Below are 18,682 nucleotides of genomic sequence, written 5' to 3'. Positions count from 1 at the left end.
CCCTTATGATCATCAGCTTTCCAGAAAGCGACTGACAGTCCCATGCCCTCTGCTGCACTTTCCTAACCAAATAATAATCTCATACCTATTTTGGTGCAATCAGATCCAAATCCTGGACACCCTTTGCGATTTGGGGGATGATGTCCCAATGGTATTTGAACCGGTTTTCTAAGTGGCCATTTGCACACAAATAGCCAGTCTGTAAATGTAATTACATGTTCAAACTAGGACTTAAACAGAAACAATTGGAAAATTGACATAAAACATATTCTTCTTATGTACTTTAGACCTTTTTGGTCTAATAGGACCATCCTATTTTGAGGATGGTGTAAACTATGTGGATATAGAGTACTACTTATGGTTTGTCATATATATTATGATTAATTTGCATTGAAGGTTGTGGTAAGAACAGAAAGTGTCATTTAGCCCTTTATTATTTCCCCTAGTTCTGGACTGGCTGCTGGACTCATACCTGAGGATAAAACAGAAAAAATGCTAATTATTTTTGATCCATTTATATCTGTTGATCATCAAGGTGGTTTTCACATGTCCCTTTACCTTGAACAAGCTTTTTGCACTGAGATTTTTATACCACTTACAGAGGGAACAGTCAGAGCAACAGATCTGACTGCTGAATACTTTGCACAGATCCAGCATTTAAGACAGAAAGGACAGCAACACTAAGTTTTTGGTGCCAAGGCGAAGAAAGTTAAGAGCACATTTTAAAATTATCGGTTTTTCTCTTATTGCATTGAAACTAATGTTGCTTACTGTTAACAGAGTTACAAGTAGCTTCAAATTTCTCCAACTAGTTATTCTTTACCTTCAAGTGTTTTTGGGATAAAGACATTAAATGGAGGCATTAACAACAGTGAAGACATGAAAGCAAAAATATCAGCTTTTCACCTATATTTCATTTTCCAGGACCAAATTAAATCTATAGAAAGGATAAAAATATCACAGCCTCTTTGAAAGTATATAATTTTTAATATTTATTAGGTATTTAAAACTTAGAGGACTACAACAGATACATTTTGGTGCACTACAGAGAACTGAGAAATAATTTTTTATTCATTGCTATTAGCATTTCAGTCAGACGGTGTTGGGGTCTGTAGAAATGTAATCTATATATCCCATTGGTGCTGATATGTTTGTTTTACACCCCTACTATTGTAATCAAGCAGTTAAAAAAAAATTGAAATTAGATTAAATAGGTGAGATAAAGTACCCTTCATAAAATTGACAGCAAGAAGAGGGCTGGCCAAGTAGAACACCTATAACTGGAAAACAGTTCCAAGATTTTCTTGTTAAAAGCAGCAAGTAACAAAATCCTCCACATTAGTAGGTATAAAACAGTATTAACATAATACTGTACAACCTAACTGCTAAGTGAACTCTACGGGAAATTCTGGCTACATAAATCTCTAAGTCATGCAGAAAAGCATTTCTGTGGTAGAAATTGTGGTTTTAGTAGAGATCTGACTAATGCATTTTTTTGTGTGTTTTTCTTTGTCCTGGCCTTCTTTTGGGTTTTAGATTTAATCTCTGCAAGATGCAAGATGCATTTTGACAACTGGTCTTCATCTGAGAAGAAAACTTTCTTTGATGAATTCCTGAATTCAGAAGCCAGAATATTTTTGACCATATATTGTTACACTTAAATGAATGAAATTGCTAAGGAACATGGCACACACAAAATGGAAGGTGCCAGTAGTTCCTAAACTGAAATTTCCTACAATCAGCAGGAAGATTTGATCTGCACCAAGGAAAAAAAAAAATTACTTTGCTCCTTAAATCTTACTCTGTGTTCATAACTGCTTAGAAAAAAAAATATTAAACTTTAACCAAAATTCTGACATCCCCCCCCCCCATATGTGTTGTTGTTACTGTACACATAGGCTGGAGTTACTAGCACAACAATCAATTTTATAGACTATACAGAAATTTCAATAAAATAAATAAAATTCGTGAGATACTTTTTCTCTCTCTGACTTTTCTCTCTTGACAAACTTACATGGCATTCACATGTTAAAAGTAGACAGCTAGAAATGAAATCCTGCACTCTCATGACATATACATTTTGATGGGAGAACCAGCTGTGACAGTAATCAGCTTTTCACTGATTCCATTCCAAACTACCACTAACTGCTTTCTTTTTGCTTTGTCTCCAACCAGTATCTTCTTCAGAGAAGAAACATGAGTTGCTGCTTCTGTATTCCCATCTTATATTGTCAACACTTACATGTCTATATAGTCAAAACTGAATTTTGGCGTAAAAATGGGATTACAGATTTGACTAAGTTTCCACCCCACTCAGAACCTCAAGATGTGCCATATCTATGGAGAATTTTGTTCTTTGAATAGATCAGGACTTCATTTCCCCTCATTCTCTGGGCATTTCTTAGAAGTCAAAGGCAGTGAAACAGTATCTCAGTTGTTTGGGGAGTACTGATAATCATGGAAATCTTGTGGCCTTCAGATTTTGGGATTCTAGAACACATTAGCTGCTGTGGTGTGGAGGTGGGATGTACACGTACTAGGATACAGCAGGGAGGTCTCTAATAGAGGACAGACTGAGGAGGAAACAGGGCTGAATGAAGATTAATGAGGAGAGGTTTATTTGAACTTAAGGACATGTAAAATTTCTACATGCCTTTGGGGTATGTAGAATTTAAGAGATATTTCCAAAATTATGCCCTTTGCCAACAAAAACACAGAGCCTGCTTCTAAACAAAAGTGCCTAGAAAGGCATGCACAGATAGTCTGCAAAATCCATGCCAGTTTTGTAAAGTAATTCGTTAAAAGAAATGGCATGTGCAGTGGCCTGCATGTATATTCAGTAGGTTTGATACAAAATATTAAAGAAGTTGAATTTCTAGCCCCCTGGAAACTAGTATTTTATTAATTGTTTTGGTCCTGATAAGGATGAAAAATAAAATGTTAAAAAACTTCTGCAGAATGAGAAGTTTAGGAAGAAATGTTTTTATATGTAAAAAGCCTCTTTGTTTTTCTATGTAGCTAATTATTTTGACCTTCCTGGAATGAAACATTTGGCCTCAGTTCATCTACCAGTAATGAAATATTTTGAAATGGGCAGACACTCACTTTTGTGTCTCTCTGAAACTTCATGGTATCTCATTGCAGTTACAGTTCAAAGCCCATTGTCCTTGCATTTGGCTTGTGAGCCCTTTTCCTTGATCGGGGCAGAGATTGCTGCTACTGCATGAACAGACTTGATTTCAAAATCCTTGAAAGGTCTGGACTGCCTTGAATGTTACTGAATTACAGAACTGCAAAAGTCTATCTATCTGTCATATGGTAATCAGAGATGAGGCATTGCAAATGCAGCTGACTGATCTATGGAAAAAAGTGGAAATGCTTCCAATTATTAACAGAAATACAATACAAACTATTTCAAGCATTTTTCAAAGCTGATAGCCAGCGAATAAGAATGCATAAGCAAAATTATTTGCAAATGTAGAGTGTTTCTTCAGGTAACACATTATACTTGATATAAATAATATTTCTCTTGATGAGGGAATAGTGAATTTTACACTATGCTTCATTATGTTGTCCTTTTTCACATCACTGTTTTAGGAAAGTGAGTTAGCATCGCCTTAACTACAGCAACGAAAGTAACTTACGGCAGCCAACTTCATCTTCGTTAAGGTGGCAGTCAGGCACACCATCGCACTTCAAGAGGGATGGGATACAGCCTTTGGAAGGACACAGAAACTCTGTTTGCTTGCAGGAGCCTGGAAACATGGTGGTAGGCACCTCTGTGGGACAGTTCATTTCATCACTTCCATCCCTGCAATCTTCAGCCCCATTGCATTTTGCAGCGAGGGGCAAACACTGCTGTACATATGCACATGTGAACTGGTCAGTACTGCAGGTTGGAGGGTGTGGATCAGCTGATCCTACAAGAAAAAAAGGAATATTTATTGATTCTCTTCTTTCAGTAGTCATCTATACTGCCTTTGAGAGGTACAGAGGGACTGATGGGAAGGCAGTTGATTTTGATTGCTAAAGTCGTTAAAAAAAATCCCAAACAACTTGTATAAAAACACAGCTCCTAAGTACAGAATACACTATTAAAAACATTTTGTCTCATCATATTAACTCCATTGTTGTTGTTGTTGCAACATTTTGCTTCTAAAGCTCAAATTCAGTATTTGTTTTGATCCTATTTCTGCTTGTGCCCTGTAAGTATACAAGGGTTAATACCAAAGTATTACTAAAACTTATCTTTCACCCGGGATCAGGAAAAGGTTAAAATAGCCCTCATGTTACAGTCTTCCTATATTTGGATATTAAATGGGTGGACAAAAATCAAAGACTGTGTAAGTCTGGATCAGCAAGGAACTCATTTCATGGAAAGCTGTTATACATGGTAAGGTCTGAACGCTCAGCAGAGTAAGAAAAGGATTTTCATAAAGTAACAACAAAGTTTTTTACTGATATGGTTTATTATCACTCTGATTTTGTAGCTTAGTTTGATGTGATAGAGAATTAAATCAAAGAAAATAGTAGATAAAAGTTTCTGAGGTACAACTGAAAAAAAACCATATTTTTAAATTTCAGACTTTGACTAACTCAGACAGCTGTCAAAAGAAGAAATATCCCATGCTTACTTGTATTGCTGGAAAAAATACTGGAAAAAACTTTCTGTGATCACTTATACAAATAAATTTGTCTCAGATGCTTTCTTTCTTCCTACAAAAATCATTGCAACTGAATTTTACCAGCAGAAGCATCAGAACTATTTGTGGAAACTGGATTCTAAGAAGCTGTCTATGCTAACGCTGTGTTCTTTACACCAACAGTGTCTCCCATGGGAGCAATGTAATGGATTCCTGCAATTTTTGTTTTATGTGCAGGGAAAAGAGAAAAAGCTCCAGAATTTAACTCTATGTATTTAATCTTTTCTAGGTCAATTTGCAGGAGGTGAGTAAAGAAAATAATATTATGAGAGACAAGGAAATATAGAGACAAGGAAAGACAAATTAATGTCAACACCTTTGTAAAAGACAGGAGGAGTTTTGCTGTTGCCTTGGCCTGAAGCAGAGCAGATCAAGTGCAAAAGTTCATGGGTGGGTTTTAGCTTGCCTTTTGAAATGATGCAAGCATTGTTCTCTGACCTCAGGAGTCAAATGTTACTGCTGCCTTAAGGCATGACACACTGTAAGGGAATACATGGATTTTGGTGTTATTTTACTACTTTTAATTCACTGGGCACAGCAATATGTTTGTGTATTCTCTGATACCAGGCTGGGGTTTTACAGCAGGAGAAATTTGCTGAAACATGCTCAGTTTCTAAAATACCTGCATCATGAATAACAATAGCATTTTGTACAAAAAAATAACTGCTAATGCATTCAGATAAACAGAATACCAGTATTATTTTACCATCTGGTTGCTTGTGAAACAGTTACAGGGAAAAAGAGCTCAAACTGCTGTCTAACATTGACCCTTGCTAGCTTAGCAATTTTGATTTTCATGTCGACTTTATGTCAGAAAATCATAATTGAAAAGCTTCATACAATAAAATATTCCTGACAACATTTCATACCACTAGTGTTGTTAAATTCTACCATGTTACTAGAAAAATATATTTCATACACTGGACATAATCAAAACGTAAAACAATAATAATGGATTTTGACACAGTGAAAATAACAACCTACTGATCTTTTGGCTTGTTTGTATTCAGAATTACATCATAAATCCCTCAAAGACATGCACTTTTAAATGGGATTGAAAAGATTGCATTTTCATGGTAGTTGTTTTATAAATGTATCAGTCTCAAAAAAATTATTTTCATTTATGCTACTTCAAAAGGCTTATGAAAGTTGTCTTTAGATAATTGATTATAGACATTTAAATCACATAGGGAATTTATTTTTGAACAAATTAAAAGTATTTCAGTTTTTGCATTTTTTTCTACTTTGTTCCCATATTTTAGCAGATAATTAATAATAGTAGCACATAAAGAAGTTAGAATTGGGTTCATCATGAAGAATTTGTATATAAGGCCATGATTCTGCCAAGATATCAGTGAAGTGTATGGAAAGTCACTGGAAGAACATGTATCTCTCTTTATTGTTATAAACCTGGTACTGTTAAAAATAGAGCAAATCTTAACCAATGGATTTTTAAAAAAATGAACTATTTTATATTTTTAGTTTGCACTTGTTCTGGAAAAAAAAATGTTATGATTATATTAGATAGCATTTTTTTCCCTTCTGTACTTCTGACCCTTTCCCTCACAGTGCCTAGGGGGCATTTAGGCAGTGAAAATGACTTAAGCTGCAGTCAATTCCACTTAGGCCTGCATTTTTGTAGTTGCATAATCCAGTTTCAGTTTTTCTGTGTTTGTTCTGATACAGTGGAAATTAACCCCACACAGTTCCAATACATTTGACTTTCCTACGGTCACTTGTTTATGCTGGAGGAAAGATTGCATTTATAGGACATTTGTGAGCATTTTTTACCCAGCTGAATTCCCTATATCTGTTCTGTTTGTGCTCTGCTAACAGGTTTCTACCCAACTTTGTTCTGAAAATTGAAATCCCCTCTTAAACTCAATAACGCTTGAATGTGTTGCTTGTTGTGAATCTGTTCTTGAGTGTTATACTGTCTTCGGGCTCTTGTAGCACTGATCAGTTTAGCCTTGCGGTCCAAATCATATAAATTGCTTATGTGCGTAAATGATCCCATACTAAATTCAGTAGTTAGTTGAATGCTTTATTGAATGAGGGATTAATTTTTTTTACTGTTATTATTTTCTATCATGATTCTCTATTGTTGTTAGAAAATAATGCCTAGAAAGAAGTTCTTCCTGACTTGTGAACCAAGTATTTTAGAGTGTGCAATATTCACTGAGAGCAGTGAAGATGTCTCCAATTTATGCTAAAGATTAAATCAGAGATAAGGTTAACCAGGAGTCTTGAGGTCTGGTTTATGTTTTCAGTACATTAATAAAAATCCAAAGCGATACCCTGAAATCAGCAAAATCATTTTAGATCAGAACAATAAACAAAATGAGATTTACCTTAAAGACTTTAAGAATATCACCTTGCTTATTAACTCACATTATGTATTAATTAGGTCACAACTGTTTGGTTTCAGATGCGATAGGAAAATTGTGCTCTGGATGACATTTGATAAAATGTGATTGCTGTCATCTGCCAAAACTGTACTCCCAAGTTCAATCTATTTTCTTTACATAAAGTAGGTTATAAATGCTTTTCTTAATTACAAATTAAATGTGCCTGGCAAAAATTTTGAAAATTTATAAAACGTTAATTTGTATATAGCTAACATTTAAAACTGACTAATTAGGAATATGCAAATCTAGAAAATCATTAACTAATTCCATCTGAAAAGAAATCTCAAGCAACATATTAATGCAAAACTAGTTACTTGCATTCAAAGCTACTATCTATGTAATCATTTATACTAAGCTTATCATTGCAGTATCTGCTGCTGACATGTTTCATTCTAAAGAGTGGCAATATTCGTTCTGTTTTCTTGCCACTGCTAAGAACTGAACTAAAATGTTAACACTGCAATGTTGTTTGCAGTGAAAAATGAGCTGACTCTAATGAGAGACTCATCATAAATACCCTCTATTGTGCTGAGTTCCACAGTGGTATACTCACCTGACTCAGCCTTAGAAAATAACTTTAAACTTAAGCATATACATGAATATCCACTCTGTAGATATATATGAAGGTTACATAAACAGCAGAATCTGAAGTGTGTTTTTTCAATGCAAATTGGAGTATCTGTTTGTGGCCCATGGGCCATTTCAGTCACTTAAAATTGTTAAATTCAACAATCACCTAATACTGGCATGCCCAAAAAAATGTTTCCCTCATCTTTTGCCAAATGTGGAAAAGATGTTCTCAACCTAGTACTCATCTCCTGAGTGCTGTGGGGCTCTCATTTTCAGACCACATTCAGGAGTGGAGGAGATACTGTACAGGTTATTTTTTAAAAAAGCAGTATGTATTTGAAGCTGTTTAAGGATTTGGAGATAAATCTACTGAAAATGATGTGTTCTAAGGATCACAGGATAAAAGTTTTGCTTTCTGTATCTAGGCTGCATGATCACTGAAAAGCAGGACTGGAGATCCTCAGAAATACATTCAGTATTTGCACACAGATGAAAAGCAAACTAATCAAAAACAATTTCAGAGAAAATAACCTCTGCTCTGCAGAACACCGAGTCTGGATTTAGATCTGCATGAAAAACAGCAGCAAATTGTTGATGTTCCATTATAGCTAAAGGAATCATGACTTTTTAAGTAGCAAGCTGAGGACATGTCCTTATCTATTTTACTTTGCACTCAGTGTTTTATTTTACACTTATTTTTACCTTGCGTATGGCAAACAACCAAAATTAAAGAAAAGATTTAAAAATGCATATATAACATCTACTTGTACATCATAAAAAAAGGGATTTTAATTAGGTCCTAAAAAATGACATTTTAATTTGGTCCTAATCCTTTGTGAAACCTACTCACGCAGCTGTGCTGGGTGAGTTATGACCTAAGGACCAAGAAGTGCTACCCTACAAGCATCCTCACACTCTGAAGAGAGTTAGGTAGTTGAGGTAGATACAAAAAAGCAAAAATCAGATCAATGTGTAAAGCAAACCAAATTTGGTATGTACTGCTTCATGAACTGCAATAACTACAGCTGAATATATCTGTATTTCATTGTTGTCAGATAAAATGGGTGCTTTTAGATACATTTTTGTTTCAACTGGCTAACCATCAAAATATCTGTTACAGTAAATAGAGCTCCTGAGCTGATGACTTGGGAGTAAGGAGCCTTTACAGTATGAAAAGTGTTAAGTCAATAAGTGCTCATCGTCAAGGACATAATTACCTATTTGTGGGATATGGATTTGTTAAAGGCTTACTGTTGTTTAATGAACATTTTCTGTACACATATGCTTTGTTGTACTACTGTGTTTGTCACTGTATGTGTACTGATCCTGTTTCCTGACTGTACGCCAAACTTCACAGGTCAGCACAGTAAACATTCTGCCTGTGAATCACAGGGATTCAGTCACAGGAAGCCACAGAACTGCTATTACCCAAAAGCTAATATAAAATAAATGTTTGTATTACACAGTCATTAACACAGTGAGAAACACACAAACATGCTTAATTTGAATGAAACACCACCTCCATGCTATCCACCTCTTTTCTGCCTTTCTTGTTCAGATACCAAGGTCTCTGGTGCAGTGTGGGTCTCCATTTATATTTATACATCACCTGTAACAGTGAATTCTAAGGAAGACTAGCAGACATCAGCATTAGAGTCACCAGGAAGCATGAAATAAAGTTACCACATACTATTAGGCAGCATTAACTCAGTTGTATCAGAGCTTGCTCTAAAGCCCATTTAGGTAAATGGGACAACTCATTGATTTTAATGGGCCTTGCACCAGACCCTTGAAAACTAACAACCTGTCTGATATATTTGCATAAGTAATTTGCTTACTAAATCTAATAAAAACAGTGGACCTATTAACTGTAGCTAAAAGAGGCCAAAAATAACCCCCTCCAACAGTTTTCATTAGGCAAGAGTATAAATTAATTACAGGCCCAATCCAATGCATTAATTGAATTGAAATAAGTGGCAGTCCTCGCTTTCACTTCACTAAACATTGGATCAGGGCATGAAATCAGCCCATTCGAGGTGGCTGCAAGGAAATAACCTTGTTAAAATAAATTAGCCAGACTAAAGTTGTTCAAATACTTTTACAATCTGTCCGTGAGTCTTTATCAGTGTCAGTAAAGCTTCTGCTAGAAAATAAAATGTTAATTTCAAAGCTTGTAAAAAGTCAAAAAAGGGGGAAATCAAGTCTGGCCAATTGAAGCTTTAAGTCTCTTCCCCTTGTGAAAACACAGAAGGATGGGGCAGGGTGCTGAAAAGGATCCCAGAGACCCTCTTACAAAGCCAGAGTTAACAAAAACAGAGCATGGCCCAATGACTTCAGAGTTTTATATGTCTGTGCAGAATTTATTTGAAATGATCACAGTTTGCTAACATACAAACATAACGGAAAACAGACAGGTTTATTGCCAGTAAAATCAAGCTATGATTTATAGTTTTCACTCAGAGAACTACTGCTTCTGGCTGGAACGCACTGATTACCTGTGAAAGCAATGTGGCAATATTTGCCATATTTCTGCTAAGAACAGTCCAGGAATTGCTAGCTATGCCTGCTATTGTGATGGATTTATTTATTTGTTTATTTATTTGTTAGGAGCAATGAAGAACTGGAGAAGCTGTGAAGCCTTAGTTTCCAACAAAACGAGGTAGGCTGGACTACAGGACAGGTTTAGAGTGGAGAAAAGGGCAGTTCCTTGGAATCAGCACATTTTCAGAGGTGGGGTGGGAACACAGCACCATGCTAAATCTTTTATTTCTCAACTTCTAACGAAAAGTAGCTTCTACAGGTACAAATTCAGCATCAGCTGAGAAGAGGCCTGAAGACAACTATGGTAAGATCCACATAATTTCTGAGATAAACCTGAGCTTGTTATTTACTCTTATTGAGGAGGCAGGTAGGTTTTATATAACGAAGAATCAGAATTTTCTTCTCTCTAAGACAGTATCATGAAACTATTTCATTCCAAAAATGATTTCTCTCCATCCCTCCAAGGCAATATGTTTATTTTTATGAAGAAATTTAGCAAGGCAAAATATCATCTCTGTGATTTGAGGCTTGCTTGGGTGTTTTTGGTGTAAACAGATGGGTTTTGGAGGTTCAATATTGATGAAACTATTTTAATAAACTATTAATAAATCCAAAGATTTTTAATTTCCCAAAAGGCATCTAGCTTGAATCAGAAGATTTCAGTATTCTGTACAAGTATAAGAAGGCAGAGAGAAACTGAAAGATTTGGACGAAGATATTATATTTATTTATTTAAACATATGTGACATAATTGCATTCAGGACCTGCCACTAATTATGCTAGTTTATATAGTGTAACTATCTTATCCTGAAATTATTCCCTGTTTTCCTTCCTGTGAAATCCACAGAAAATTGTGGCTTTACTGCTAGCTATGTCTGTGCACTGGAAGATACTGAAACAGGCTGTAGAAGCTCTCTAAGGTACTATGCCCCAGATCATAATTTTTACTCTTCAAAAATGCAGAAATGCCCTATTACCGCCAAGCAACGAGGATCTAAACCATATTCTGATGGGTTTCAGGGAGAAACTAATTAAGTAAAGAAACTATTCACAAACATCCCCGGTATCCCCAGTCGTCTCTCACTACTAATCTTGCTTTCCTCTTCCCCTCCTTTGTTTTTACAGACAGGCTCCCCCAGCAGCCCCCCCTGAATCATCACTTGCCCTTGAGGAAAGAAACTCCCTGAGTTCTCAACCTGAGAGAGATTTCTGCTTCACTGCAAGCATGAGCAGACAAGCTAACAGTGATTCCCCTGGCTCTGCAACTTAAAGAAATCAGAAGTTAAGTCTCCTCTACAGAGTTTTTCCCCGTGATCTAACACTGTAGTATCAGCAGCTCAGGCAGTTAACCCTTCCACTATCTGCTGCATTCAGGCTCTGGGAGTTTCAGAGATGGATCATTGACTTTGTCTAAGCCTTTGTCAGATGAGTTCTGTTCCACTGCAGGATTTCCTCACTATTGCTTCACACACGTGCACACATGGACACACGCGCGCACACCCTTCCAGCAAGGCTCTCTCTGCACCACCAGGCTATTTTTTTGCACAAGCAACACACAAACACCCACTGTACTTTTGGGGTTGTTGTCTCTTAATTAGATACAGGTGTTATTTATGTTTTTCTTATAAATTGAGTGAAATGGGATCTATTAAAAGTGCCAGAAAGCATATAAAATTATCTGCAAATGGATGGTTTCTAGGCTGTCTGGTTTTCTGTCTAGTTTACCCATAATGCTTTTGCCGGTCTGCTGGTTTAGGGTCTGTATAGGAAAAACATTTTGGTCATTTCATATTTTGTTTTTTGTTTCAATTCAGGTTTCTTTATTTTTGTGACTCAGAAAACAGAAATGTTTTGGACATTTCCAATCCCCAAATTATAGAGGCTATTTTATTTCACTCTCTTTTTAGTTGGCAGGTAGATAACATTATACAATAAGAAGTAATTATGGAGGTAGTTATCATTGCATATAAACACACAGATCCTCTTGTGAAGCAAATGGAAGTCTGAGGCAGAAAGAGCAGGGAAAGTTTATAGATAATCAGGATTCAAAGAGTGTTTTCCATGAAGCAGAGATAAAATATGGAGAAAAAGTCCTCAATGTATGTTATGGGAAACAAATAAATAATAACTAGCCAAGATTTTATGAAATTAGCATTTCCAGGCATAAGTACCGTTGCTTTGTGGTTTCTGAGCCAAAATCACAAGAGAATTGACTTCTGAAGAATGGCTACTCACTGTTTTCTGAAAATTAGATACCTTCAAGATACCACATAATACCTAAAATTATAGTAGCTCAGACTAATGGTTGATTTTTAAAACCTTGAGCAGTGACCATTAGCTCATCATCTACACAGATTTTTTTTTTACTCTTTCTTTCTTTATGCTATCTATGCTATATGGAAATAGTCTTTATAGTCACTATTCTTATACTAAGATACTTCAATGAAAAAGTCTTAAAAATTATCTTCATTCTGCAATGTTTTAATTATAAATACTCATCTGAGAGAGTTTGTATCAGAAGATGTCAGTGTTAAAGTTTATTTCCTTCCACCTTGAACAGAGAATGGTCTATAGTTCTGGCCCTTTGGGGCACCCTCCTTCTCAGCTTGGTGCCTGAACCTGCACCTATCATACCTTTTTGGTATGATTTTGCATACTGATATTAGACAAGGCCTAATTCTGATGTTATTTGGAGGTCAATGGAAATTGTTTTGCTCTGAAGGAACTTCAGCATTGGGCCTGTCAGGCATACATCTGCTGTGAGATCTGAAACTGCAACATGGAGGAGTCTTGGAGAAATCCTACCCACCAAACAGAAGAGCGAATCAGCAAGATTTAAATAAAAGTTTTATACATTTCAAGACCTAAATGAGAAAGCACTGAACAGTTTTTGTGTTCATGAATGTAAGCCTAGATTCATACAAGGATCAGCATATAATTTAATTCCTGAATGTAAAAAAATTCCCTGCTGTTAAAAGGGGAACTGACAAGTTCAAGGGAAAAAAACCTCGAGGATCACTATTCTGAGACTATGTATGGCTCAGGAAGACTCTGAATTACAAATGGCTGGCAATGGGGAATGTATTGGGAGGAAACAGTACATGTAGTTCCCCTTTCCTATACTCTTTCCCAGGCATCCATAACTGTTGGAGACAGGTTATATTGCTAGTTGCACCTTTTCCTTATTTATTATGGCTGACCTGAAGTTCTGAGTATATCTATTCTAAATTTTGTGATTGAAATATGGTTTCCTTTGTCCCAGAACTTCTTTGTAATATCAGCTTTTCTAGAAAGTTAGGAAAGATGATCTATAGGGATGGATCTGGCTGTCTCTCATGACTGACTTACGATGGCTCAAAGAAATCAAAGATTCAATTTCTGGAGGATATTAGGTATTAGGGTAGTGGGAAGTCTTCGTGTGCACTTTTAAAAAAACCTTTAAAGTACTAGGTGGCTTGAGCTTGAATGTAGAGCCAAATCCAGTCTTGTAATTCACAGATTCTGATTTGCTTCTTTTATTTTTTTCTTCATGACAAGTGTAAGCTTGCTTAATGTACGGATTATTTAAAAACTTTACAGCAGGTCTAGTTTGTGTTTTGCTACAGAGCAATGGGAAGTCTTGGATGAGTTATGGCATGTCAAAGCAAAATTTTCACCTAAGTGGAAGCCATCAACAACCACTGAAAGTTTTACTGTACTTCAGTACCTAAATGGCAAATCTGATCCTTTTGTTGGTAACCTGTGCAGTGAAGTCAAGAACTATGACAACATTAGAAAAAAACCAACCCACAGCAGTCTGGGAAACAGCATTGGGTTTTGCACAATTCCACCATGATCAGATGACACAGTGTTAGAGACAACATGTCCTGTCTGTGCCTATTTGAGTTGCCCTTTTATCTCCAATGTATCCTTGCATAATGATATTTTCTACTGCAGACAAATCTTCCAGGTGAAAGTGAAGCTGCAATGGGGTCCGGGGGGAAATTTGTAACAGTGGCAGTCTTTTCTCATGTGTTGATAGGCTAAAAAGACTTTTTTTTTTTTTTTTTAAATGTTTTGTAAAGAAAGGAATGGATGAAAAATCGAAGCACAGAAGTAGAAAATGCTTTAAAATAAAATTATGAAGGATGATAAAAGGTAGTTCACAAAACAGAAGAAAAGAAGGAAAATACTTCAGATAGCACTGAGCAGCTGTGGGAAGTAAACTATGAAAGCAAACAGATTAAAAAAAGAAATTAAAAAAATACAGAATGGTACAGAAAGGTAGAGTAGAAGAGAAGACACAGAAGGACATTTGGATTTATTTTCTTTGAATTGTTAATTATTTCACTAAGCAATGTTAATACTGAACTGGTGATAAATACAGAAGGCATGACTGATGGTGGAAAAGCATATACTGGTTTCTCAAACACTAGAGCATAGAGCGCTACATGATGTTTGCACTCCTGTTTATACCCAAGTTGCAGCCCAAATATTCATCTTAAAGTGTCAACACTGTTGGTTTTGAATAAACTAAAACATAAAGCAATTACTTAAAGCAGTACTATTTAGAAGTATGAGTTCACAAAGAGCTGTTGCTAGAGAGGGGCTAGCAGGTGGTAACTTCATTGCATGAAAGGGCTGGAGCAGCAGTCAGTGCTGACTTTGTACTGAGATTTACCTTCTTCCAGCAGAAGATCTCCACAAACACAAATATTTTGCTTGGGTGATCTCTGGAAGAGGTCACAAAATATATTTACTATTTATTTGTTTCTTGAGAATACTCTCCCAATACATAAAAGCACTATGTATCTAACACCTCACTATTTAAATTACACAGACTTTGTCCATTGAATTTATTTCTCCAGTAATGAGTGAGTGACGAAACATAGTATTCTGATTTACATAAACAGAATAAATTTTGGATGTTAGGTGTCTTTGGATTAATGCTAGGAATTAAATTAAGTAGAAGCAGAAATTTTAAGAATTACTGTGATGCCTCTTATTTCAGCTGAACTGGAAAATACTATGAGAAAGGTATTAGTGAATACAAAATCTGATTCAATATTTTGATACTCTTAGTCCATTTGAAACTAGAAATGGATATGTTTTTTAACTTTTATTTTTAAAAATTAAGATATTAAATAAAAATAAAGTATTTTTTTAAAAATTCAAGGTAGTACTTAGAAGTTTAAAGAAGATGTTTAGAACTGAGCAACAACTAAATTCTTTGGTCCCTAAGATGCACTAATTCCTGTAATATAAAATCTTCACGCACCTTTATCAGCAGAAAATAATAGACCTTGAAAAGTGGTAAGAGTACATCTCATTTAGCAGTTAATTCTGAACTAAGCTAGATTCTGTGCCACTGACAGCTGGCACTACAGCTCTCTATGCATTGGGATCAGCTAGAAGTTACTTCTGCAGTAGGCTAGGGACTAGCTTGACCACACTTTGTTTAAATGTTCAGAAATATTCTTGGATCTGTAGAAACTCCCATGGCTAATGAGGCCTACTCCTTATAAAAAAATAAAACCCACAGCTGAATTAGAACTGCTGGTAATGTTTTATTGCTTAGAGCTCCTAACCAGCTAAACTGTGATTTCTTCTATTTAGAACATGTTGCCTCAGGAAACCCAAAGTAATTAAAGACAAGCTGAAAAATAATAATACAGAGAGAGGGAAAACATCTGCAGCAGCAAAGCTATCTTCAGAAAGGCAGAACATTACACAAAACCTGTACTGCAGGTAATACACTTTTCTTTGTGCTAGGTCTTTGAATAAACATGATGAACAAAAATCAAAGCAGGAGTGACAGTGGAGTAGGTAAACTTTCCCACCATTTCTGTTAAAGGAAAATGTTCTTGCTCAAATATCTACAGGGCAGTGATTTTATACTATTTGAAGGCAGTATCTTCAAATTTTACCATCTGAATTTTTAAGAGGTTACTCAGAAACAATTATTAGTAAAAAATAGCACCTCCTCCATAGTAGCTGCTCTTTGTCAGGAACCATATTAAAAAGTCAGAGATAGGTTCTTCCTCCTAAAGTGCTGTGGTTTATTTTATTATACAGATTTTGTGTAGTTCTCTTGCCTCTTCATAAGCACAGATTTGGCCTACCCGGCCAGCAAAGATTATTAGGATAGGACTCTCCCCAGCATAGTATAAAACCACAAAAAAACCCAGAAAGTCAGTAGTCTTAAGTAACAGCATCTAGATATAATTTTTTTTTGTCTGGAAAGGAGATTATGTATCAAGTCACAAACTCATTAGCAGACTGCCTTCCATTAGACAATTTTAAAATTTTTTTTTCCTTTTTGAGAAATACTCCCTTGGAACAACAGTAAGACTGACTGTAAAATACAGGGAGGGAGATGTATGATAGAAGAAACTGGCAGAATTATCAGGGTGCACATACAACTGTGGAGTGGTTGGTGGAGGCAAAAAAAAATGTGAAGAATGCAAAAATAAGATGCCTGAACTGGATGCCCAATTAACTGAGGAACAGAGGTGGATTAGTAGAATTTGGAACTGTGGAAGCATCAGGATTGAGAAGGATGGATCTAGGACAGCACATTTAATGCAAGCTAAAGGTTATGAATGGAGGTATAAAGAAAAATAGTGCTAAGGATAGAACACTCTATACTCTAATTCCAAGTATTGGATTTAAATGAGTAGAAGATGGTCTACAGCAGAGCGTGGGAGAGGGATGCAACGTGACAGGAATTAAAACACATGAAAAAGACCTCCTGCAACCAAGGTTTGCCAATTGATGCTTTTCCAATAACAACTAAATTATAAACGATTTTCCAATAATAACTGAAAGCTTGTGTATATTCTGAAAGAACTGGCTAATTCATAGAAGAAAAATCAGCTGAAAGCCATCAGAAAGAATGACCTTCAGAGCTTCAGAAAGTCTCTGAACCAAATTAATACAGTTTGCGAAAGACTGGGGGAGGGCAGAATTTATTATGTTCTGCTTTCATTCTAATACATTTCCTTGGGTATCCATTATTGGCCATACCAGAAGATTTGCCTAGGCTGCTTTTAGGGTAATATAATTTATGCCACTCTTGCAACAGCATAAAGAATAGACTTATAAAGAACAATATTTCATAAAGAATTCAGGTACAGATCCTTCTTATACCTCTAGAAATCACCATAAAAAATACATAGAAATTGTCTGGAGCATGCAAGTGAATACAAAGGCAAGTATCCTGCATTTAAGTTAAACATGTCAACTGTCCAAGGAAAAGTCTGTTTTTCAGATGAGATAATAATGATATAATACAGAATAGAGCAAGATAAACTACTATTTCCATCTTGTAAGTATTGCAGCTTCTAAGAACTAATTCCAGGCTGATTGCCAGCTTACCATAGAAAGAAGTAAGTTAACTCCTGAAGATGTCTGCCTCTTCTGCAGCTGGGCAAAGAGCCTAGATGACCAAGACTGTCTGATTTATTTTTATGTGGTTGCACGTAGATAAGGTATGAGCTTTTGACTTATCCAACAAACCATAAGTAACCAATATAACTCTAATAAATTTCTTAAGGTTTTCCTTATGATATATCATATTTGTAAGACAGACAGAGTGTGATACATGTTAGATACTTTGAAGTATTCTAAAAATGGAAAATTTCTGGAGAAAAATAAGGTGCTAGAAAATGTTGCTCCATAAAAATTACCTTATTTTTATAGTTATGATTATTTCAGGATACCTTAACATACATTTTCCATGGAAGATTTTTTCCTTTCTCTGAATTAATGCTTGTTCATAACAAATTACCAAAGTATATGTTCCATTACAATTAGAAAATTGATTTATATACATTATTGGAATATAGACCTAGGTCTTCCAGTTAATTACAGGTACTTAAAATATATAATTTGAAAATTTCCTTTTCTATTATGGTACATTATGCATGAAACAGCCTAAGTAATTCTTAAGGTATGGTTAACAAAGGTGATTAACATAATAAGGGTAGAACAAGCACATTTATGTATGTAGTCTGCAGCTCATTGAAGAACATTAAAAAATAGTATCTGCCTGAGCCTACTGGTGGTATTATTCAGAGAAAATACACAAAACTTTTGTTCAGCTTGAGATTGAGCAAATGCCACCTTGCATGAACATATTTTTTCACTTTAAGCCTTAATCAACATGTGGTTAATTCTCCAAGGAGCTGCTTAGTCATCACAATTAAAAAAAAAAAGTTTCTTGGACAGTATGACAACTAACTCATGCACAGGCTATCCTATCTGAACCGTAAGAGATGTATAAATAGAAAGAAATGTTATTCAAGAACTTTTTTATAACATTCATATTGGCATTTAACCATAATCGTTCCTAGTTGTTCCTTATGAATGAAGATCTACACAAAAAGTTTTCTGTTACTTTGGTTTTCTTCCCCTCTTGACACTTCAAAATAAGGAATGGCCAATATTCCCATCAGAATCTGTATTTGCACATATTTTTTC

At 35.5% G+C, this 18,682-nt stretch overlaps 1 protein-coding gene across 1 annotated transcript in view; it reads right to left on the bottom strand.

Annotated features, from left to right (window-relative positions):
* Positions 1 to 18,682, bottom strand: part of MALRD1 (MAM and LDL receptor class A domain containing 1) — a 289,291-nt gene that overhangs the window by 56,668 nt on the left and 213,941 nt on the right. Inside the window, exon 33 of the mRNA XM_069776612.1 lies at positions 3,645 to 3,920. Within this exon, the coding sequence (XP_069632713.1) occupies positions 3,645 to 3,920 (276 nt within the window). The remainder of the gene's footprint in view (positions 1 to 3,644; positions 3,921 to 18,682) is intronic.

Source organism: Haliaeetus albicilla, chromosome 2, assembly GCF_947461875.1.
Source record: "Haliaeetus albicilla chromosome 2, bHalAlb1.1, whole genome shotgun sequence".
Lineage (NCBI taxonomy): Eukaryota > Metazoa > Chordata > Aves > Accipitriformes > Accipitridae > Haliaeetus > Haliaeetus albicilla.
The sequence above is the reverse complement of the archived record's forward strand: the minus strand, read 5'-3'. Positions and strand labels throughout refer to the sequence as shown.